A 25902-nucleotide genomic window follows, 5' to 3' on the forward strand; every position below is an offset into this window, starting at 1 on the left:
ACATCTCCTCAGAGGTACAGTACAGAGGAATGTAAAATATATAAATCAGAACTTAAGGAAAAGAGCATAAACTTCAAAAACCATTTAGCAATTTCTCATTCCTAGAGACCTTGTTTCAGATCCCCATGAAATATGGCCATGCATTGATGTAAACTAGGATGGGATAACTAATTTTTCTGCATAAACATATAATTATTATAAATTATGTATAAATAATTTTCTTTAAATCTAGTGATATAATATTTGGCTCATAATTTTGCACCAATTAATGTAAATTCCTGCATTCAAAATTACTGTCAGAATTCTCAGTTCTATTCATGTTCCATTATCATTTAGAAGAACCTGATGAAGACTACTAAAATTAGCAAAAAACATTAGTTGTGCATCAAATATTTGATAATTGCTGATTTTTTGATGCCGTGCTCTGAATATATCCCTTTTTTAAAATACATTAAGTTTGGTTTTAGAATAGAACAAATCAAATTCCTTAAATTATATAAATTAAAATTATAATTATAATTAATTCTTATTTAATTTATATTCAATAAAATTTTGGAATTTTATAATTTCAAAACTCCTAAATTATTATACCATTTTAAAAAGTACTATCAGAAATCAAAGAAATGCTAAAAAGCATTTTACTTACTAAAGATTTTTCCATCATAAATACAGGTACTCTTCACTTTACGACCTATCTGCTTAACGACTAATCGAGTTTCGACCTGGAATTCGGGGAATCACCTTTCTCAGCATGAGTGTCCGTCAGCGGCAAATGGTGACATGCGCACTAAGCGTATTATAATAGGCTAATAGCGTACTATAATAGTCTTCTTATGAATAAATTTGAAGTTTATTGCATAATTTGTATAATTTTACAATGATCCTATATTCCCGGCGCACGCTCCTCGCTTATCGACCAATTCGCTTAACGACATAGTCGTTGGAATGGAACTCGGTCATAAAGTGAGGAGTACCTGTACTGTATATCTCAACAGATAAGAAAATAGTTGAGTCATAAAAAAAGGCCCCGAAAATCCGGGGTTGTCTTATAGAGCAGGAGTGGCCAACTTTTGTGCACAAAAGATCTACTTTTTATCGTAAAAATGTGTCGCGATCGACTTGTTGTCATAGGCATAGTCTAAGTGGGGAGGAGGAGTGTGAAATACATACTATGTTTATACACTGTGTTTCAGTACGAAGTGCACTCACTGCTTATGAGTCGAATCATAACTGCATGCATACAGTTGCGTTCGGTTACAAATATAATACATTAAGTCAAGACATCGCTAGCGATCGACCAAAACTGGCTTGGCGATCGACTGGTCGATCGCGATCGACTTGTTGGCCACCCCTGTTATAGAGCATACAAAAAAAAAAAAAGATTGAAATTTATATAAATTAAAACCATTATAGTAAAACGGACAAACCGTAATTATTTACTAGTAGAGAGTAGAGTATGTCTACAAAATAGAATAGGGCAATACGATGTTTTTGTGAATAGTCAAGGTCATTACTTGAATGCCCGAATCAGTGTGAATGTTTTCAACAATCGCAAGGCAGTGCTGCCAGATGCAAGAAAATAAAATTTGATGATGTTTCAAAAAATTACAAATAGGACATGATTCCATATATGCTATACAGTGTAATTATCCAGATGATGATCACTGATCTAAACTAAATTCATAGGCTGTTGATAGTTTGGGGGTTGTCTTAGAGGACAGATATATGCTAAAACTATAAAACTTTGACGAAAATTTATACCTCGTCTTATCTGCCGAGATATACGATATTTCAAAATTGTCAACAATGAGTCAAGGTAAGTCACAAAAATATCAGAACAATTTTTTTAAAGGTTTGGTGATTTGGTTGTTTTTACAATGTGGTAACATTAGAACTACTTCACAAAAAACTGATTTTCAATTACAGCGATCACCAAATGAATGAATTTCCATTCTTTTTAACCTATTGTTTCATCATGCTTCATTCTTTTTTCAAAGGTGTGTGACCTGACAATGATATGTTTAACACAGGAGAAAATGTTTGCTACTGTAAGTTTTTTTTTACTGGATTTTATATTTAAATGTCCAGTTAATTGATAATCTAGTCCTTCAGATACAAGTTATCTTTCTCCTAAATTTGCATTTTTTAAATCATACATTTAGTCAATGTTTGACAATATGCAAAATTTTGAATCAAAGCTTGAAAATTTGATTCATTTACTGATCAGATTGCAAATTCTTTGTGATTGAGATGCAGTTCAGATATATGCTGCTACTGCAATATTTTTAATCACAAGATAATCAATATATCAATTTTACTCAATATATGCTTCTCATTTTTCTTGTCTTGTATCTGAATTATATTAGCTTAATAAAAATATTAGTTATAAAAACCATTTTTATAATCAAAATGGTTAAATATATTTATAGTCACACTAGGACTATACTTATGATCTAAATATCAATATTGATCTCTTGTATTGACTATCAATATTGATCTCTTGTATTGACTATCAATATTGATCTCTTGCACCATCCTAAGTGTAGCTTATATAGCATTTCATAATACAGATGGAACTAGCAAATGGCAACAACTTTATACTTTACAGAGATGTGATTTTAGCATCATCAGTTTGTACTGGGCCCAAAGTGACTCATTAAAGACATGACTTTAGCCAGATTTGACTGTATATTAATAATGAATGAATGAATGAAATGTTTGTCAGATATTTAGTAAGAGTTGTTTAACAAAATTATTATTGTACTTAATTTAGATTATGTTTTATGTTAACATATTTTTCACAATAATGTACTGGTACATGTATAGTTTATTTATTAATTTTAGTTATATATAAATTAAAAACAGTTAACAATTAGAAAAAATATAGATAATTGAAAATGTCTCATTTTAGAGGAACAGCTTTTAATTTTATGCTGTTTCCTCTTGCAATTAGACAATTCCAAACTGCAAGGAAATATTTTAGCATTTGTGCTGTCAATTGATAAAAGTTAAGCAATTATTATTATTACTTATAATGCAATTCTTCATAAAGTGTAACTTCATAAAAAATTGCATAATATTATTTTATAATTAAATTTTTACAAATAAACAAACATTAAATTAAACACTTAAAAATTAATAATTATATTAAATAATCAAATATAAAATTCTTAATTATATGGTTAAAATAAAATGACAATACCGATGAACATCTACTCATAAATTATTTTGTTGCCTAGAGTTAATTAGTAAATATACAAATCATTTATCCTGTTAGATCATAGTGATTATATGCTGATACATTTTCTTTAACTTTTAATAATTAGCCATTAATGGAATTGTATTTATACCATTATAATTACTATTAATATAAAAGCCATTGTCATATGAATTCCTATAACTCCTGCAATTTTTGTCTAATCCAGATGAAATTTTGGTTATATTCATTTTATGTTCTGACAATAAGTACAGGCTACTTATTTTGCAAAAATATTAGCTATAGCTATAATTCTCAATCTTTTTGAAGTCAGGGAACACTAAACTTTGGCATTTTTTCCCATAGAACACTTAAAATACATTGCTTTAAAGTAGGGATGGCAAACCGTTTTGAACACTCAGTCTAGTATATGATGTCATTGGCATTTGCTGATTACATTCCCATACAAATATTATTTTACATTGTATTGATTGCTTTTGCAACAATTTTTAATTGTATATTTGATTTTTTCACAAAAGACTTGAAGTGCTTCACAGAGTACCTGTGTTCCATGGACCACAAATTGAGAACCACAGAGTTATAGAATAAACGTTTTATTGATTTGGGATCAGTGATCATACTTACATTGCAATGACATAAGTGAACACGTGATGCTCATGCTCGACAAAGAAAGTTCCCTTAAGTTGCATTTTTAAATATTTTGGCAAATGGCATATTTTAAACTCACTTCTTTAAATTTAAAATTTAAACTTTAAAAAAAGATAGCCAAATTGTGTTACTTCTATAACAATTTTTTTTTAAATCTTTCCATACTGACCATGTGACATTCTACTATCCAATCGGAAATAATGATCTAACGAGCCCATTATTTAGAAAGTGTTATTGCTCATCTAACTAATGCACAGTACATACAATTCATCTTTGTTTTATCAATGTGGAATTAAAAAGACTTGCTATTTTGTTGAAAAAAAATAATAATAATAAGCTTTGGAGAAAGCACGAGTAAAATTGGTCAGGCAAATTTTAGACCTAAAAGAATAAGAACAACTGAGGCCCCTGAAGGCTGTAAAGTCTGAGTCTGACTTGAGAGCAACATCAGATAAGAATGGCTTTGTCAAGGGGCTGCAGAAACAACATCACAATGCCAAGCTTGAGTATAAACTACTTAATTTGTAGAAATATTAGCAACTATTCTTGAATTTCTTGAAATAGCTACTCTCCTCAATTCTTCAATCTCTACTTTCTCGTAAAAAGTATTCTGTCATGCTTGACAAGAGAATTTCTAGTTATTATATAAATAGTATGAAAATTTTATGTCATTTATTCTTTGCTTTCTCTTGTTTTTGTTCATTGTTCTAATTTGCTGTTTAACAACAATATTGAAAATTTTTATTTGAAAATTTAGTCTGAAATTTTCTCAAAATTTCTGGGAAGATTGGAGCTGTATAATAATCCCAGAAATTTAGACAATATGCCATATATAATACACCAGGGATGTAGCCACAAGGAACAGCCATTCACACACTACCTTACACTTTCTGCCATTCCCAATGTCACCCCATTTGATTTAAAAGTAAACACAATGTAAAGAAAATGTAATGAACATAGACATTATTTTAAATTTGCTCATGCAAGGTTTCTTTGGTCAAGATGACAATGGTAAATGCCACTATTCACTTTTATTTCAGAATCAGGTTTCATTCACACCCACATTTTGTCTCCCACTGTCTATCTGCACACAAAATTTAGACTTTGCCAAGAAAACAAACATTTCCTGGCTAATGAAAAGACATTGTTGTATTTACTCACAGGCAAATTCTGAAAAAAATTTTTTGCATGTCTAACTCTTCTGCTGCAATACAATGTACAGTACAGTATTTTCACTGAATTGTAATTCATCTACATCCATCCTGATCATCAATCATCTGGCTTGTTCTAGAATAGACCTCACTCAGAATACATTTTCATCCATTCCCAATGTAGTTGACCATTTAAAACAATGTTCAATGACTTCTCAACTTTCCTTGAAAGCTTTGTGCCATCCAAATACCTGTCTGATAAGGCAGCTTCTCCAAATGTCATTCTTAGCATTTCCAATGTTCTGAAGCACTTTTTTCAAATTTAAAATAAAACTTAATTATGTATCATTGCTCAGTATTCTTGTGTTTTATTCTTATGATATCACAAAAACATATGGCTGCACAATAATTATCAAATCAAAAGGGTTAACAGTAACAACTTTTAATTTACACTAAATGAATAGGAAAAATATAAATATTGGCTAATCAAATCTTATTTTTACCAGTTCTTGAGAAAATAAGTATTCTCATCACTTTTGGAATAGAAAACAAACGGAACCCATCCACAACTATAAATGCTATTATTTTAATTTTTATAAGAAATAAATAATATTTTCAAAAAATGCATAAATGAAAAAAGGTACAATTAAAATTTTTGCTAAATAAATGTATATGTTTTAGTAATTGTAGTGTACTGTACATGCCATTAATTATTATTAAAAAATTCTGTAATCCATGTACAAAAGTATAAATTATTAAATTTGTCCCTTAATAAATTTTCCAAACTATAAAATATTAATAAACCAGGGGAAAGAAGTTTCAGAATTCAAAAATGGTTTTGTTATGCAATCAAAATTATTGGTAATTATACAGTTTAAGGGAATATGAGTGTTTTTAATTATTTTTTAGAAAGAAAGTTTATTTAATAGACATTCAGAAAACACATAACATTTTTCTGGGTGATCCATATATAAAGTGTTATAAACAAAAAATCATAGGACTAGCATAAGCTAATTATAACTTATTCTTCTCGCTTCAGTTATATTTATTTACATCAAGACAATACACATCTTATGTTGCATCTGATTAATTTTTATCACCATAATATATATCGTGATAGAATTATTGTCGTTAATGAGTAGTTTTACCTTTGTTGTTTCATATATTTATTAATTATTATTATTATTATTAAGTTATCAGAACACGTCAGATGCAAGGCGAGAAAGTAGTCATGTGGCCGGATGGCATCAAGAAATGTCACGTGACACACTTCATATGCGTCTGCTATCCAATGTGCCGCCCCGCAACAAAAACAAGCTTAAGCAATAGCATCTCGAACGGGGCACAATCGGTAACCAGTCCTATGATTTTTTGTTTATAACACTTTATATACGGATCGCCCAAAAAAATGTTATGCGTTTTCTGAATGTCTATTAAATATACCTTCTTTTTAAAAAATAATACTTAAAAAAACTCACATTTCCTTAAACTGTATAATTACCAAATTATTAAAATGAAAAATGATAAATAACTTAATATTAATTCAAATGGTTTTATTTATCATTTTTGGTTCTTTGTTATCGGTTTTGTTCATCAGTTCATTAACACCTTGCCTCAAATTGAAAATATAAACTGTAAGATCTAGAGAGTTAAATTACAGTAGAGCATCGATTATCTGACTTAATTGGAGACTGGGGTTGGTCAGATAACCGAAAAGTATGATAAAATACATTATTAGTATAGTATATTAAGCCTGGTTTAAATACTAGCCTCCCTTTCATGGTCGACCCAGTGCTGCCAGCTAAAACATGCAAAAATTTAACAAAAATAATATTAAAGTAGCCAAGACATAACCAAATATTGTAGCGCCACATCACTAGCGGACATTTGAATTTGCCGACTAGAACGCGGTCGGTTAATCGGGGGTCGGATAATCGATGCTCTACTGTATTTCCAAAAATTTTTATCAACGTTAGATTATTAAGGTGTTAGATTTTTCTCTCAAACTTATAATACTGCATAATTAATACAGCAGTTTTAAAATCTAAAAATAACAATAGACATTGTTGTATGCTTGTATATTTTGTATGCTGTAATTTTGGGAAAATTTTGTTTGAATGAAATTTTGAATCCTGAAAATATTCTGCTCCCACTTTTCATAAATTGCATTGTGCCACAATACTTCTGCCTGCAGACAGCAAGAAGTATACTTGGTAAGACATATGGTCAGCAAACAAAAATCAACAAGGCAACCAAAGAAACAAATTTCCTGACTTTTTGACAGTTTTTAACAAATTCTCTGACTTTCCAAGACTTTTTTCTGAATACTAATGAAAATCCCTGACTTTCTAGGTGTGTGGAACCCTGTATATATGATTCCAAATTCTCCTAACAGTGAATTTCTTAGCTTTGTTTTTATGATCTTTAGCTTTGAAAATATTTCTTACTTTGGACTTGAGTAACAGTGTGCAGATGACTTTATAAAATCCATAAAGGTTATCTATCATATGCCTTGTCATGAAGTCTGTTGGATGCCAGAATTTTTAGTACACATGATGGGCAAGTGCTACAAATTTTACACTTCTTACAACCAGAACTCATTCTCGTCATAATTAAGCAATAGCTTTACCACAACAAAGTTTGAAGAAAATGAAAACAATTTGTGGAAAGAGCTTGATAATACTTTCCAATGCTTCATCTTCAAGGCCCTTTTCTGAAATAGTTTTAAAGTTTGCTGGGTCCAACAGGGTAAATCTATACATCCTGTGTTGTGCAAAGCTTGACTCTAGTGACTGGACATAACCATTATTAGGTTAAATACAGTTATTTGAAAATTAGCTAGAGAATATCAGGAATTTCCATCATCATCTATAAACTCATCTGCCACTTTTTCCCCTTCCTCTGACTTGGCAATGATGTTTCCAAAGAGTCAATTTCACATGTTTGATTTTCATCCATATTCAACTGTGAAATCTTGTTATTACATTTATTTGCAAATTCTTACTGTGAACATTTTATCAAATGGTCTTGTCTGCTCCTTCAACTTTGTTGTAGCTTAATCCATTAACTCCATGCAGTAAACATATCTAAACCATTTGTCTGTAAATAATTTGATAATGATGTTGTATTTTCAAATACATACAAGTAAGTAAATGCTGTAAATATTGTTTCAAACTTTCTAAGATTTTGACTATAACACTTGCTTCTTGTTTTGTTTTTGCATAGAACTTGTCTGAATTTCATATCATTGATAAGCTTGTGAATAGATTTACAAATGTACTGACAGCATCATCATCAAAATGTTCAAATATAGTTGTTGCTGGATTGGATTTTCCTGACCATTTTGTCTCACCAATTAGCTTTAATCATTTCATTTTCCCCCCCTTTTTCTAGAGAATTACCAATAACTTCTACCCATATAGCTATTCCCTTGTGTGATGTTTTCAAAAAAGTTGCTAAATCCTGGAGCAAATTGAAAAAAGAAACTGCAGGCACGCAGCATTTTGTTTCAGTTATCATCAAATTCAAAATATGAGCATAGCATCATATATGAACATGCTGATTAGCCACATCAGTAATTTTATTTTGCAAACCATTATATTGATCACAGTACATAAAAATATTAATTAAAAAACACACAAGACAAGACACATCCAGCAAAAGGTGAAGAGCTGACAAAGCACACTCAATTGAAATCAATGCAATTAAAAATATTTACTGTCTTTGCGATGTAAGCAATAGCTTGATACAAAGTTGACCCCAGCTGTATGTCATGATTCCACAAAACTTCATTGCACAGTTTCAATAGTAAAGATCCAAGCCTATATAAACGTATGCATTGGCCTAACATAACCCAAACCAGAGTTATTTTTTCATAGTTATTTATTATATTTTTAAAGTATCCTTAAAAATGATTTTATTAAAATAGTAATACAATGTAAATTTTAGTTGCATATAATAATCACATTGGAACTTCTATTATATTTTAAGTTACTGAAAGGTCATTAACAGTTTTAACATATTGTCTAATGTTTAAGGGGACCCACCTGCTATCAGGCAAGCTGACACCCTGGCCAGTCAACCACTGGCACATACTTTACAAGATAAATAATTGCAACATTAGTAAGAAATTTTCAAAAATCAATATCTGTACTTTTATATAAAACTAGGCTAGGAATCCCCCATGTTTTTACAATTCTTTTCTACACCTGTTTACATCTGCACTATTTTATAACTCATCATCATTTGTGTCATTATTATTTATTGGTGTATTCAAAGCCACAGTAATCACTTGGAGTCACATGTGATTCTCATTAATTTTGTCATTGCCACGCTACTGCCAGATCACTTGTCATATCACTTTGTTGTGAATTCTGCCTTAACTAGAAACTTGTTTTTACCCCTCAGGCTACAAAAAAAACTTGTGTAGGAAAACCAGTCAAACAACTTTTCCATCAACCGATTTAGTTTTTAACAGATAAGGCCAATTTTGGCCAGTTTCATAATTCAAGAATTAAAAAAAAAAAAAAAATATTCTTCCAAATAAAAGGAAAGAATAACATTGTCATTTGACTCATTTACAAATGGGAAGACAGCTTTTATTTACAGGATAATAAAATACTAAGCAGTTTGTTTACCATTTGGAGTAAGGATTGTTTGTTTGTTGTTTAAGTTATGGCAATGCAACACTTGAGCGATTTGCCTAGAGGTGCAGTCCGGGAGGTCTTTTTAAGGGAAACTGGCCCTTTACAGACGTGGAGAAAACCCAGAAAACTCCACATGGCCAGCCCGTCCGAGCGAGGCGTGAACCCACAACCAAACTCCCAGTGTTCAGGGAACAAAGACCGCTTGGCCATTGGTAGGGCCAAGTAGGGATTGACACCAGCTCTACTGCTAATTTCCCTCTGGAACAGTGTTTCCCAACCTTTTAGACTTAGTGATAAACTTTGAATTTAATAAGATTCCTGTGACACACCATAATTTTAAAATAAAAATGTTTAAAATTTAAGTTAAAGTTGATTTTTTTTAAAAAATATTGATAATACAGAAGTTAAAGTTACCAAGACAAAAAACTCACAATTTTATAAATGTATTATAAAAATAAAAAGAATATTTAAATCAATACGTAAAAACCTAGTACTGGTCTTTAAAGACGATAAACTGTAATATTTATAAAAGCTTTAAAGAGATGGGAGTATGCTGATGCCACAACAATTGGCATTTTAGTAAATATCTCCTTTTCCCTTCGGTTGGTCAGCAGTAAAAAATAAAAGATAAATGAAATCTTAAAAAGAGCTTATACAAAATTCTAAAAAATATTAAATATTTCCATAATATACCTGAGACCCCAAGGCACTCTTGCAATGTGTGTGTCATGGCATACAGGTTGGAAAACACTGCTCTAGAGTAATAAAGCTTTCCTACCCTGAAGTTGAAACCCAATCTTTCCTTCTTCAATTCCAAACAAACCCAACATCAAATGTAAAACTTGAGATAATTTATAGCAAAGAAAAATTTGATATGTTTACTTTATTGCTTTATTAGATCAAATTACAATAAAATAAACATAAAATACATACAGGTATCCCTTGTACAACACAGAGTTTGAGAACTGGAGACATGACATACCTGTATAAAATGTTACAATTTTTAAGTGCAAACAGTGTCATTTTATATTTTTTTTATTCAAGCAATTATACTTGTCTCATATTTGCTCATGAATTTTAGAATATTGAAATTTTCAATGTTGTTTCATGTCTTTCATTCAATTTTCTTTAATGAGAACTGATTGTACAATTTTTCTTCCTTGTCCCAGCTTCCTACTCTAGCTTTCCTGTTGCTGTTGTTGCTCTAAATCAATCCAAAAAACTATTTCTGTGTTTTATTTCTACAGATTGAATTCAAAGTTACTGTATAAAAAGATTAAATTTTTAAAATCTCTTAGCAAATGCAAGCAAATGAAAATATCACATTTTATGAAAAAAAAAAAAAGTAAAGAAAAATCAAGATGTTGCCAATACTTCAGATAAGATCAACAGGAAAGCTTGAAAGATAATGATATTTTGCCAAAAAGAAAATGATGCCCACCAGTGGCCAAGAGGATAAAACCATTGAACGCTGGTAGTTGGTCACAGGTTTGCACCTTTCAATGGGCTGGCTATAGTTTCCTGGGCTTTTTTCACATTTGTAACACCTAAATAGAGATCAATTTTCCCTTATGAAGTCTTCTCATAGGCATCTTCCTTTTGGCAGATTGTGTCATGTTGCCATATGCAAATAAAACCAAATGAAAACAAAAACATCCTTATTTAATGGTGTTTAGCAGTAAAGAAAAATTAATATTAATGTGAATTACTTTTAATTGCAAGTGTTAATTAATTATTGTGTGCTTTAATAAACACATTTCTCTTCATTACAAAAAAATAGTATACTTTTGCTAACATTTGGAACCTAACTCTATGTTTTCTACTAGTCCAGGGATGGCAAACCTGTGGCATGTGAGAAAAATCATCTGGCACATAATGTATCATATGCTTTCTGTCTTTTTCAATCATCCTTTCTGTTTATCACCTGATCATCTTTTTTTCAATCAGATTTTTTACATTTATTCGAATTAAAGCGTATTCGTTTAATTTCTTTAAATATCATTATTCGAAGTCTAAGACATTGGCATGCATTAACATCTTTAAAGCTAAGTATGCTTACAATACGGCACGCGGACTCAAAAAGGTTTGCCATCCCTGTACTAGTCCTTTGTTTCGTATAGCATAGATTCACATAATATGGCACTTTTTTGGAATAAAACTACTGTGTTATACAGGGGATAGCTGTACACATTTTTGTCAATCCACTAGTATTCTGTATCATTAGAAAGAAGACAAAATACAGAAATAAAAAATATAATCAGAGTTTCTGATGCAATGCTGATAATTTCACAATTTTGAAATAAAAATTGGCATCTTTGAGATGACGTGATACAACAAAGACAAAAACCTCATGCAACACATGCAGGATTAAAATAAACAATTGTAAACTTGTGGACAGTATCTTTCTTTATATTTTTCTTTGTCACATAAACAAAACTTTCTCTTCTACTTTTTACCTTATTTATTGTTTCAAAACCTGATATTAGTTTAGTGAAGCTTAGAAATTTATTATATTTTATGATTTGCTAAGTTTGATAAAAGGTTCAGTCAAAATGGAAATGTTAGTATTGTTCAAATTAATAACAGCACTTCACAACAAATATAACTAAAGTAAATAAACAGAAGTCAAGCATAAGATATAAGAAAAAAGAAACCAGATTTGGTCTATAAAGATTTTATTACTTAACCAATTTTAATCTGCCCATCATCTACTTTAAAATAGTCTCACTCTATATTTTTGCAATGATGCTAATGCTTCTGCCAAGTCTCAAATGAGCCTTGGAAATCATTGTTTCAAAAATTTTGAAGCACACGTTCAAATTCAGATAGATCATTTTGATCATATCAAAATGCCACTCCTTGAGCTTCAATTTCATTCTGTAGAACAAAAAGAAGTCACAATAGGCTAAATCCAACAAACAAAGAAAGCAGGGAAGACTGCCATGTTGTTTTTAACCAAAAACTCATTTTGAAGGCTGTATTTGTGGAAGCATTATGATGAAGGAGCCTGGTTTGGTTGCAGTAGTTCACACAATTGACTCTAAATATCACAGTAAAAATCTAAATTCACCACCTGGCCAGGAGGAACAAATTCCTAATACACAATCCCTTTAAGATAAAAAGAAATACCATATTTACTCAAATATAACACAATCTCACATGTAAAACAAGGTGTGACTTTAAAGATCAAAATGAAGAAAATTTGATTTATTAATACAATTCTAATTTTACTTCGTTTAATCACAAATAAAATATCAAATGCACGTAAATGCACATATTAGCCCGCAAAATTTACTGGCATTTTAAACCAAGGAAAAATCTTGTAAAATCAACAACATAATTTATTCGTGTAAAGCAGGACAATCAGGAACCTTTTTTGCCAATTCTTAACAGTAGAATTCACTCTTCGTCGATTACACTTATGAGTTTCTTCGAATTATGATTTTCAAATAATCATCTGTTTTCACGTGGGAATGAATTAAAACTTATATCAGGCTCCCGTGTAATTTTGGAATTCAATTCAAAAGCTTTGCTTTTTCCTATTGCTATTCATCTTTACTCCTGACAATACACAAGAACAATTCAAATGACCCAGATAAAATACTTTCGTTTTTAAACACCAGAAGGTGAGAATCTGGTAAAAAATATGAATACACAGTTTACAAAAATTATACAAAAACAAAAATAATCCTTCGCTTGCGCATATAGGATGACCTAGGTTTTTGAAGCAATGAAAAATGGATAAAAACCTGGTCTGATATGCAAGTAAATACGGTCATCATTCTCCTCACTTGCCTTCTTAGATCTTAGTTGCTGTAAGCTTCCTGGAGCATTTCAAGGGTCTTTATGGCAGCTTTTCCAAGCTTAATGCTAAATTTAACATTTGCTGTTTGTTTGAGTTTCAAATTCATTATTGAATCACAGCACAACACTAACACAATATTATAAAACCATTTGTAATATGTAGGTTTTGGATTCAAGCATTCTAGTTTGAAAAGCTCAACCCCACTTGACAAATTCACACTCAAATATCTAAGGGTATCCTTGGTAGCAAAAAGACTATACTTCTCACTATCACTAAGTAGTAAAAACAGTCTGGTTTCTTTTTGAATACACCACTTATTGAACCAAAAGTTGCTAAATGTTTTCAGCTAATAAGCATCTACAGTATTTAAATTTTTAAAAATTTGGTCTTTCTATGTATTTTTTATTAATAAGCATCTAGTTTGAAAGTTTGACAGTATTCAATCAAACTTCCAAACAATCAAATTCTAGATGCCTAAAGATGGCTTATTAACTGAAACTATTAGCGCATCTTAGGTTCTATCCTAGACTTCATGTAATCAGTTTATTTATTTTAGTTTTGTTCAAATTAGTTTTTACTTATTCTTAAGTAAAAAAAAAAAACTGTTTGGTAGTCTTTTTCACTATTGACCAAAAACACAAGTTTCTTAACATGTCCTTATTAATCATTATTAGAAAAGAAGTAGATATTAGCATCAATACATGTCTCAAACATTATATAAATAAAAGTATTTGTCTTTTAACAATTAATTTTATGCTCAGTATAATAAAATGCTATTGTTCTATTCATGAAAACTACTCATGTTGGCACTTAAATAAAGAAATCTGGGATAAGATTTTTATGCCATCAATCATTCTACTCACCATCTTCATCTTCTGCATCAGAATCCTCTGCTTCTTTTTCTTCTCTATCATAACCATCTAGGAACACTAAGTTAGATATAAGATTGAAAACTTTTTCTCTGTACTTGTCAATATTTGTAACTTCACAGTTGAAAAGATCAAGATTTTTAAGGTTTTTGAATTCTTTCTGTAATAAATTTTAAAGATGATTTTATAGTATCTTATGAAACCTTTATAATTTAGTAATGTGTACTATTATAGAATACTATTAACACAAGCTATTGATTTTATCAACATATTTCATAAAATATATAAATCAATTTTTATTTACAAATATTAATAACCTATTTTTGCTTATACACATATATAATTCTGATTAAATAGCAAGATGAAATTTTTAGAAAGAAAAACAAACCTATATACTTTGTAATTTGAAGCCAGCAAAGTAACCAGTAATATAATGTTTTCAAGTATATTGTTTGTGTGTGTATAATTATGATAGTTTGCAATATGTTGATTTGTAAAATTCAACAAGTTACATGATGACCTTTTAGATGAATACACTTCATCTAAAAGATCATCATGTAACAATACATTTCATTTGACGTAGACAGAGAAAGGTATCAAAATAAATATTCAAAGGAGAAATAATATTTAGATCAACATTAAAGTGAGAGAAAATTGTGCAAATTAGTAAGTTAGTTTTAAGTAGCACTAAGGATGGGACAATTACCAAGTTAGCCAATTAATGATGAATAATTAATTGAGATTTTATAATCATCTAATTGTTGTCAGGTATTTTTTGAAATTATCTTATAAAATTTCAAAGTTTTTGCATTTAACTTTTTATACAGTCTACTTTAGTTTTAACTTTTTATAATATTTTAGTTAAGTATCTGACAATTAAAAATATAAATATTTACTTCTGGTTTAAAGTTGTATGAAAATATTGAAAAACAAATTATATATATTGTCCTTAATCAAGTTGGATTACTACTATAAATTTTAGTAGTCAGACATTCAATTTGTATACAAAGGCTGATTGTTTTGTTGTTTTTTTTCATTGACACCTTTGTAAAGATTGTGGACTTAGTAAAAAACTCCACAATCTTTACTGGTTTATTTGGTACACTAGCAGGTACAACATGATTGCATCAATATAATAAAAAAGGAATTAATATGATTTTATAGTCAAATAATAAAAAAATTAGCATCTCTTTTACTTACTATCCTGTCAACATTGCATTATAGCAGGCCTACTTGCTTGATATGCAAGATGCTAAGGACAACTGTATCATTGGTTATGTAATTGACTTAACACAGATGCAACTGGCACATAAATAACAATAATAGTCATCAGTTGAACAGAATTCTTAAATTAAAAATACTTGTGCACTCTTCCTTTAGTCTCTTAATATCTCTGGGAGGTTGTTTTCTATTCTCAAACCAACAGTCTGATTTTGAAGTGAATCGTCCATTCTGGGAGTCTTATCCAGTGTCCAAATGAGAGGTCAAATCAAACACAAGACTATTTTATGTGAATAATATACCATAGTAATTTTCTGATAATGAAGTACAGTGAGTGATCAGTTAACAAACAAATTGGATAACGAACACTTTCGTGAAAGATTTTTATGTTTGGACAATGAACACATGTTCAGATAATGAACACCTCACAGAACAAACACAAGAACAAAAAGTGACATAAAATAATGAATACCGATTAGTCTTCCCTTGTCTTCAGGCAACAATTTGAAACTTTTTGGAGCATGGGAGACGTCAATATCGACGCTCAACCCGGTATATACTGATTGGTTAGTATTCCTCCAAACTTTGAAACTCTCTTTTGTAATTCCAGCCTTTTATTTTTCTGACAGAAACAATTCTTTTACAGTATTCACAAGAGTGGGTTTTTATTTTCAAAAAGGTGAGAGTATAATAGCAAAGGTAAAGAGTGGGCGGAAGATGTCTGATGTTGCTGGGCAGTATGGCTTGAACAGATCTACAGTAGGCCATGGTTCAATCTTATCTAAGATAGATACTGTATAATCAAGAAGACACAAGCAGCTTAAGGAGTAACAAACATCACATCTGAGAAATAAAGAACATTGAAGAGCTCATAATAGAACTTGAAACTGATCTGACGACAGAAAAACACCAGGAACTCTTGAATGCACACCAAGAAACTCAATGAGATATGTTTTCTTCTGAAAAAGAGGATTAATGCCGATATCTGCTATTAAACATCTTTTGAAGAAGTGGAAGGATGTCAGAACAGTCTTAGAATAGTATCCAAACCAGGTTGAGGTTAGGCTTAGGGATCTCTATAATTACAATGCTATTAATTACTTCTGAAAAATCCTGAAGAGAGGAAAGCAATTGACATTAGATTCTTTAACAACCACAAACGGGAAAAACATGTCTAATAAAAAAGCAAGACTGTATATATGTATTTTTATTATTACATATAAATAAACATAGTAAGAAAGTATATATTTTTTATTTTTTGGGGTCTCCAGAATGAATTAATCAAATTCCCATAAGAATCTATGATAAATCGATAATCAATTAACAAACAATTCAGATAGCAAACAAAGTCTTGGAACAGATTATGTTCGTTAACCGATCACCCACTGTATAATCAAAATTATCACAATAAACTATTTTTGTCTACATTGCTTAGCAACAATTCAAGATAATGTTTCATTACATCTTTTAATGTGTAAAACATGTATTATATATTTTTTTTTAGCAATTCTAAACTGATGTCATTCTGAACAAATAGAAATAATGATTTTAATATTTCTGGTGATCATTCCCCCTCCATTATTAATTGATAAATTGACTTCACAATTACTTCTACACATCACACCAGATATTTCTTTAGTGAATGTAGTTAACAAAACAATTGGCAATGTAATAATAATAATGTAAAAACAAAAAATTTTCTTTCAAACATAAGCAGATGATACTGAAATTAATCAATTATACATGATAATTGGTTATGAAGTAGAGTAAAGATTATTTCTTTAAAAAATACATATATTTCTATAAGTTTATTAGTACCATAATAGAATGTTTTCAGTTTGAACAAAAATTTCAGACTGAAAATATACATACAAAAAACTAGTGATTTCTAACAAAACTGTATGTCACCATAATTATCCTGAATTACTATTATTAATAATCATAATTTCCTTACACACTTTTTAATGTTCATTGCTTTTTTGAATTAAAAATTATTAAATTTTGTTTCTCCAATGGAATGATTACTTACTGATTACTCTAATTATTGAAGAATTAATTGTTACTTGGTGATTAAATCAGTAGAGGAGCCAATTAGTATGATTAATGATTAGCAAGCAATAAGTATACTTCTAAAGTGGCACGGTGTGATGATGATCAACACGATGACTAATATCTGGAGATACCAACTGAAAAGTGATAGCATGTTTCCAAATAACAAAGTTCCAATTATCTAAAGGGTGTACCAATTCTGATACTAGGATACCTGAACCCCTTTGCAATTTCAGTTTCAATTCACTCAAATTCAAGCTATTCATCCTCAATGGAGAATTATTACAGTAACTGATTCTGTATCTATTAATTTGGATACTGAAGATTAACATTTCTGCATTTGGATTTTATGTAATCTCCAATTAAAGCTTCTTGAATTATCCATCATGCAGTTGGTTATAATTTCAAGCATGATGTTGAAACAGGAAAACAGCCTTTTTAACATAAATGATCAATAAGTATGAATGGTCTGTTTTATTTGTCTTTCAGAGAGGTTGTTTTTTGTCACATTTGTGTGTTGTCTACATGTTGATATGGATTGCAAGATGCATTTATTGTTTCACCATTTACAAAATTCAAAAATCTCCATAAGAGGAAAGAATCATTCTGAATGCAGTTGGGATAAAAAATTAATTTTCAAAATTAGTTTTGCTGAAATTTTGTGGGGGAGGAAATTATCTCTTTATGAGGAAGATAACACTAATGTACACCTGTACCATTAAGGCAAAATCAAAAGAATGTGTGTCAGCTGGATTGCACTATAAAAATTATAACATTACCCTAATTTTCTAACATTATCATTTTTAAGTCAGACACTCCCATATACTGTGTGAGTTATGGGTTCAATTACCACTTCAAGCTGATTCACTTCATCCATAACCTTCTAAATTAATTATTAAAATGTTAATTTAATTATAATTATTAAATTTATCACAAAATGGCACTCTAACACCTACCTCTAGGCCAAATTACTTAACATTTATTTATTAATAGTAGCATGAATATAGCCAGATAAAATCTGGCATTCATTTAGCTTCAATCTAATAATTGGGTTTTTGAATGTTTATATTTGGATCAAAAACTATAAATAAATAACTTAAGTTTGGAAAAAGAATATCAAAGAAATGGAGAAAACAATTTCATATGTGACTGTCAGCAGGATTACTATTTGCCAAATTGGAGCATAGCATTAACTTCACATTCTGGACATAAGCTCTGAGTCAGAAGAGCATAAAAAGCAAAGTCAAATTCTATTTTATGCCAAACAACTGCCTTAGTTTATTGGGCTATTTTTCTGCACTATTAATTATTAAATTGAGTAATTTGTCACTAGAGACAGGTATTAGGCATCATCTCTTATTAAATTTAATAAGAGATGGTGCCTAATGCCTACCTCTAGTAACAAATTACTATTAATAATTAAATTACTTGAAATTTATTTATTAACAGTACAGGAAAAATAGCCCGATGCATTAAGACAATTGTTTGATATTCATTAAGTAAAATCAAACTATTTTCAGATATGAAAATCAAGTAGCATGGTTTCCACAGCTAAATGAATTTGCTTGGTTCAATAAACTTGTCTTCTTCACAGATTTTTTTTTATTGAATTTGATTGAACTTAACAGTAGGCCACAAGGTTTTAAAAAAAATCTATTGACACAATGTTTGACATGATTGAGTTTTGAGAGTAAACTTGGCATACTTCAAGATTCATAAAGTAAAAGTGTCAAGTACTTTCCAAGGGAAAAGAACTTTTTTGGGGAATCAACAAAGAATCTTGAACAACATACAAAACATTTTTTAGAAGCTCTAAGAGACATGACTGACCAGGTTTTTTCTAGGTTTGAGCAGTTCAGAGAGTTGAAGAAAAAATACAATTTATAAATTAGTCAACTTACAATCCAATCCTATTTGGAAGCAAAGCTTCTTTACACTTATAGATAATTTAGGAGAAACTGAATGTGTACAAGAAATGGTGAACAAACATTCAGTGTGTAAAATTCTAAATATGTGGAATTTGATTGGTGCTCTTAAAATTATTGCAAAAACACTCCTATTATCTCATCAACAAATTCATGTGAAACATTGTTCTCAGCACTAATATAAAAAAACGAACAAGTAATAACTTGAGTATTTCCCACATAGCGTTAAAATATACATACTGCATTCCTCTCAAAGCAATTGTCTTCTGGAATGAAGCAACAAAAACAAACAATTAAAGTAGCTGTTTAAATTTCATTTTATTATCCCAGTTTTATATTTTAAAATTTTAAGTTACAAAATTAGAACTTTAATAAAAATATAAATACAGTAGAACCTCTATTATCCGGACTAATTAGGGATGAAGGTAGTCTGAATAAGGAAAAATCCGGATAATCAAAAAAATAATAATTGACAGTGCATATAGTATGAATAATTTTTATTTGTCTAGATTTACATATAGCTTCAATATTAAATTATTTTTTATTAACAAATTCAATTAACGATTTTTGTTTAAAGCTAGCTGTTCTTTTTGAAGCTGCTAAATCGCAAATACTTTTAAGACATATAAGTTGTCCTGAGTTACACTCTTCTTAGCTCTCAAACCACTTCATGGCAACATCTAAGCACTGAAAATCTTCAGAATATGTAGGACCAATCTCTCTTACTTCGCAAATCTCCTTGTCTTCTCAATCTTGTTCATCTGAGGCAAATATTTCTTTAATTATTTCCTCATCATTCAAAATTTGGAATCCAGGATCGTTTGCATCGCAATTTAATCACTCAGTTACATCTTCTTCGTTACATTCAGCACATACTGAAATTTGTGCTATCGCTTCCGCAATGTCTCCTATACCACTTTCTACTGTTACTGGAATTTACTAATGGTCTTTTCAAAATTTTGTTCCATGCATTCCATCACGTACGTGCATAAACAGTGTCACAATTCACCAAGTGCAAATCAGCAAATTCGTACAATTTTTGTTTATTTTGAACAATCTGGATAATAGAGGTCTGGATAATCGAGGTTCTACTGTATATTAGAAAAACAGATTGTTTATCTATAAGTATTTGCCTAAAACTAAAATATATGTATGTAATTCACACTCCAATAACAAGACTACTAAAAACATTAAAAGTTTGACATTTCAGACTGTAACAGCTGATTGCAGAGACAATGTTTAGAGGCCAATGACGGTTTATAGTTCAGGTAGACCGTGGTTCAGAAAAATGTCATTGCAGAGATGGCATTTCTCGCTTGCCACAATGTAGAGAGCGATTAGAAACGAGTTATTTGACCTACTTTCTAGACTCACTCGACAGCTGGTTTAGAGGGCTACCACTCAAATTAAAAAATTCAAGTGATAGTTTTGTTGGTGGAAAAGTTTAGATAAAAATGGATATCGTTCCTTCGATAAATGCTGTAAAAGGTACGAATCGACAAAATTATTCATTAATTAATTGCTTGGAGCAAAAATAACAAAATTAAATACTTTAAATTTGTTTTAAATGTTTCAATTTTGATATTCAAATGGGTGAAAATTTAAAATTACAATTAATTTAAATTAGATGCATTTATTTACAATTCGAGTATCGTGTCGGTTATAAAACGTTAATGCATTTCGGGGTCATTGTAGTTAATCCCCTAGTAAAATGTTGTTAAACAAACAAGACAATTTTAATAATTACCGAAGTATTTTTATAGAAATAATAAAATTATTCATTTCAACAGTTACGAAGAAAGACAGTAATATGATGTCGAAATAATTCCTTAAAAATCTATCTTGGAGACGAATTCAGTATAAATGTTCTAAATATGGATTTGTTCGTATTTTAAACCGTATTGGTGACGAAATTAAATTATCGAAATGGAAAAGAATCGTCATTACCTGCTGAACAATGGTTGTTGACAGCCTTAAGATTTTATTTCTGGAAGCTTTCGAAATATAGCTGGCAACCTTTTCTGACGTCGCAAACAAATAACCCAATTGGCCGAACAACTCCTAAAACGGGAGTAATGGCCAAGCAAGTAAGAGCCAATGTTTTGCCGAGAATCGCTTAGATGATGTTCAGAAATAGACGGTTGTCGTCTTTGCAACGCATTTTAAACCGCAGTTCAGCCAGCCAACGTCTATAGGCCGTTCTGTTGTTAAACATCATTTAATGTAAACTCTTATCTCCGCAATCGGCTGTAAAGGTTTGTCAGGGTGTTCCGAAAAGTTACTGTACAGTAACGTCATTTTCCTTTTTACAGATATTTTCAAATTAACATTTTTTCATATATAATTGTCTTGGATAAACCAACTTAGTCCACTTAATTACCCATCAGTGTTACCCCACAAATAATTTAAAGAACTCTGTTATGAAACAAAGTTCTTTAAATTATCTGTGAGGTAACACTGATGGATATCTGTGGGATGGGTATCTAAAAACAACCCACATTCTATTGATGACTGAAGGTAACAATCACCACTCATGTTCAACAATATGATAAAATGTGTCCAGATTAGTCTTCAGGCCCTTGGAGTATATTTTCAAGACCGCTGTAGAAAGAACTTCAGTGTACAGTAACTTGTGAAATACCCTTTACAATAACACAATTCAATTTATAGTGCCAAATAATTCACCAGATTGATGGTTATTAGCCTTTATACAGCCCAATAAATAATTTGACAATCATTTAGTACTAAATATTTAGTAACAATTAAAAACTTTTTACTCTACATTTTTAATCATAAAACATCTCCAATCTTTTGTCAAATTAAATAATTTTGTTTTTATTAGAATACATACAATATTTGAATATACAATAAATGTAAGTCCATCTTCAGAAGTTTTTCAGTTTTTGTGAACATTCTATTCTGAGAACACAAGGAGAAAAAAGTTCAGGTAAGAAATTCCAATAAAAATGCTTTTTAAGAGTTAATAGAATTAAATACTAAACACGAAAAACAAGCATACTTCAAGTATTTTCAAGTATATCATCCTCATCAGGACAATGGCTTCTAAAATTGAATACAATTGTGTATAAATTAAACATAATCAATATATTACATATGATTTTTTAGATTTTGTAATCTTGAGCAATGAATTGGTTTTTTTCAATTTTTTATACAATCCTATCCGATTACAGAAGTGATGGTTATATTAAAGAGTGCCTGAAGTAAGACTTGTTTTTCATGTTTGTTATTTAATTGTATTAATTCTTAGAACACAGTTCCTACTTAGAATGTTATTGTTTGGATTCAAATTTATCTAATTGTAAACAGACAGTTCCATTTTTCAGTGTAATGGAAGAATGGAAGAAAATATTTCTCAATGGATGTAATGGAAAGAAGTAATGGAAGAAAATATTTCTCAAAAAATATTTATTTTTCTTTTAATTAGTAAAAGAATTTATCTGTTTCATAATATCCCTTATTCAAAATCCACTAGTAAGCATTAAACAGACTAAAAAGTCCTTCATGTTCATTGCATGGTTCACTAAACTTTTCCATAATTTTTTAAGGACACTATTTCCTCTTCCTCCAATCTCTTCAAAAATTTTAGCATCTTCATATGGTAGCCTCAATTGCTTTCTTAATCCTTCCTAAGTATTGTATTACTACTTCCTATCCCAAAGTCTCATATTCTTGTATTTTCAAGAATACAGGAGCAAAAAGCACTCCTTCTAGCTCCAATAGGTATGTCTATTCTCTGTTTATACATTATATATTCCTTGGATATTAAATGCCTTGTAAATAACTGAATGTACTAGATCTGACAAATCTCTAAAATTTACATCTTTAGACTTCAGTAAATATCTACATTCAAAAACATTTACTGAAATCTGAATATATTTGGGTATATCTTAGTACATTCACATATAATACTCAATAGAACAAAATTTATTATTTAATTATTTTTATATTAAAAACTTACTTTATATAGGCTAATCATTTAAAAGAAAAAAAATTATAAAAATAATTATTTATATAAATTATTTGTTTTCATAAGTCTTTGAACAAACACAGATTGAAAGCTCAAGTTAATCTGTTTTATCTACAAACACAATGCTAAAAAATGGAAATTACCATAACTTTGAAGCAGTCTATAATACACATAATATTTAATATCAATAAAAATAAATATTAATAATATTTACCAAAGGCTCTAATGTATCAAGATCTTTAATTTTATTTCCACTGAGATTGAGATGTGTCAATTTTGGACTACCTTGTAATAAATTCAATCCACCAGAAATTCTGTTGTCACTTAGTTCCAGCTAAAAATAATTTATTATAATAATAATTTTAGAAATTTTCAAATATAAATCATATTAACCATATAAAATATTTACCTTTTTAAGATTTGGAAGTTTTGGAAAACCTTTTAGACTTGTTAAACCAACATTAATCAAGCTCAGAGTTTCTAAGTTTACAAAATCATCTGTGAGACCAACTACTGATGTACTACGACAGTTGTCCAAATTTAACTCTGTTATCTGAAAAATAAATAATAATAAACAATTAATTCTTTTTACCTCTTTGTCCTTACTCTTATCAATTTCTTGTCTACTTGGACCTTGTTTATTAATAGGACTTATTATACTGGTGTAGTTTCCGATTAACAAATAGAAGAGATCTTAGTCAAAATAAAATATCTTTATTTTCACCTGTGAAAATAAAGATTTTTTTATTTTGATCAAGTTTGTTATACTGTAAACATTTATCAAGTTTGGTTTCATATATTGGTTATTGGCACAGCACTAGTAAAAAGATGAAAAATAATCTACTATATAAAACTGATAAACTGGGCAGTCTCTGTTACAGTATGCCAAAAACGGCCACTAAGGGTGCCCCTAGCTATTATTTAAATTAACAATAAATGCAGTTTTTTGCATTTTAGTATGGTACACCATGAAAAATTCACTATTTTATTATTTTTATTTGTAATATGAAGTTATTATTTATACCATGGAATGACACTGCTCCTGCTAGAACACCCACTAGGAGGCATCCCGGGCTACTAGTATTAGATAATATTACAAAAAGAAGGCAGTGAACAGATCACAAAAAGAAACCAAAACCACAAACTCCAAAACAAAGACTGGATTGCCTGAAATAAAAATTCTATTGTCTGTTTGGTAATATAAATCTAATGTCATTACAATACAGAACTGTGTAAAAATTCTCTGTTGACCAATGTTGGATGGAAATCTTATTTCATCATAACATGAGACCACATTCTGCCCAGGTAACACTATAGAAAGTTAAAGACCTTAACCGAAATAGAATGGCTTAGATATCATACTCGTGATATCAAAGACATGTTAATTAGCTAGGGCAAAAGACTATTTTTTGAAGAAAGAAAAAAAAAAAGACAACATTTAATTTAATAAAGCTATATTAGCCTCTCATTCACTTTTCACTTATTAATATCGAAGACATGTTATGAAGACTTGATATGAAATACTTAAACAGAAGCAAATTTTTACAAAAAAACAAAATAGTACATTCAAAAACAGACAAATATATTACTAGAAAAATCTAAAATCTTAAAATAAAATAATGTGTGTTTTTGTTGATCCAATCTACTGTGTGGATTGTCTGGATTAATGAAAAGTTCAGATCAGCATGATTATACCAGTACATTATATAAAAGTCTAAAAGTATTAGACAAATCTTATAATATAATAGAAATGGGTTGACGACGACGACGGCAACGATAATAATAAGTGCAGAGCTCAAATAATTAGGAGTTGAAAGTTGAAATTTGGTACACAATTAGGGTATGTCATGAGAACTTACACTAAGAAGGGATTTTTCTAAATCCCCCCAACGGAGAGAGGGAGCAGATTAAAGATTACTCTGAAGGACTCAGCTTCTACTATATTATTTTAGATGCAGTTTTTTGCATTTTTGTGGAAAATCAAACAAATTTTTAGACCCATCTAAAAATTCTCAAATTTTTCTCAGAAGAGGGTGAATTCTTGCACCCAGTTAAAATGGGCAAGATTGGCTATAATCTAATAATCTTAATTTTCATTATCGTTCCTTTTTGCCTGAGCAATGCCAGGCTCATCTGCTAGTACATACATACATATATATAAGTTTTATATTGCATTTGCTACATATATTTATGTTAAATTGCACAATACATAAATTCAACATATTTTTTAAAATAACAAAATCTGTTTTTGATTAACATTTAGCAGCAAAATAAATTTAGTTTGAATCAGCAAGAATGCACTGTATTTTAGAAACTATAAGATGTCAAAATTCAATCTTAAATGGCTCATAGAATGCCACCATGTCCAACTTTGGAATGGAAA

General features: G+C 29.8%; 1 protein-coding gene across 3 annotated transcripts in view; it reads right to left on the reverse strand.

Annotated features, from left to right (window-relative positions):
• LOC136978725 (acidic leucine-rich nuclear phosphoprotein 32 family member A-like) overlaps positions 1–25902 on the reverse strand; it is a 66192-nt gene that overhangs the window by 23186 nt on the left and 17104 nt on the right. For all 3 annotated transcript variants that reach the window (XR_010881273.1, XM_067274514.1, XM_067274515.1), the window contains exons 2-4: positions 23929–24072; positions 23734–23853; positions 14331–14496 (exon numbers count right to left, since the gene is read on the reverse strand). Coding sequence is in view for 2 of the 3 variants with exons in the window: in XM_067274514.1 (XP_067130615.1) it covers positions 14331–14496; positions 23734–23853; positions 23929–24072 (430 nt within the window). In the remaining variant the exon portion in view is untranslated. The remainder of the gene's footprint in view (positions 1–14330; positions 14497–23733; positions 23854–23928; positions 24073–25902) is intronic.

The sequence above is a fragment of the Centruroides vittatus genome, unplaced genomic scaffold (assembly GCF_030686945.1).
Source record: "Centruroides vittatus isolate TY-2023 unplaced genomic scaffold, ASM3068694v2 contig_549, whole genome shotgun sequence".
NCBI lineage: Eukaryota > Metazoa > Arthropoda > Arachnida > Scorpiones > Buthidae > Centruroides > Centruroides vittatus.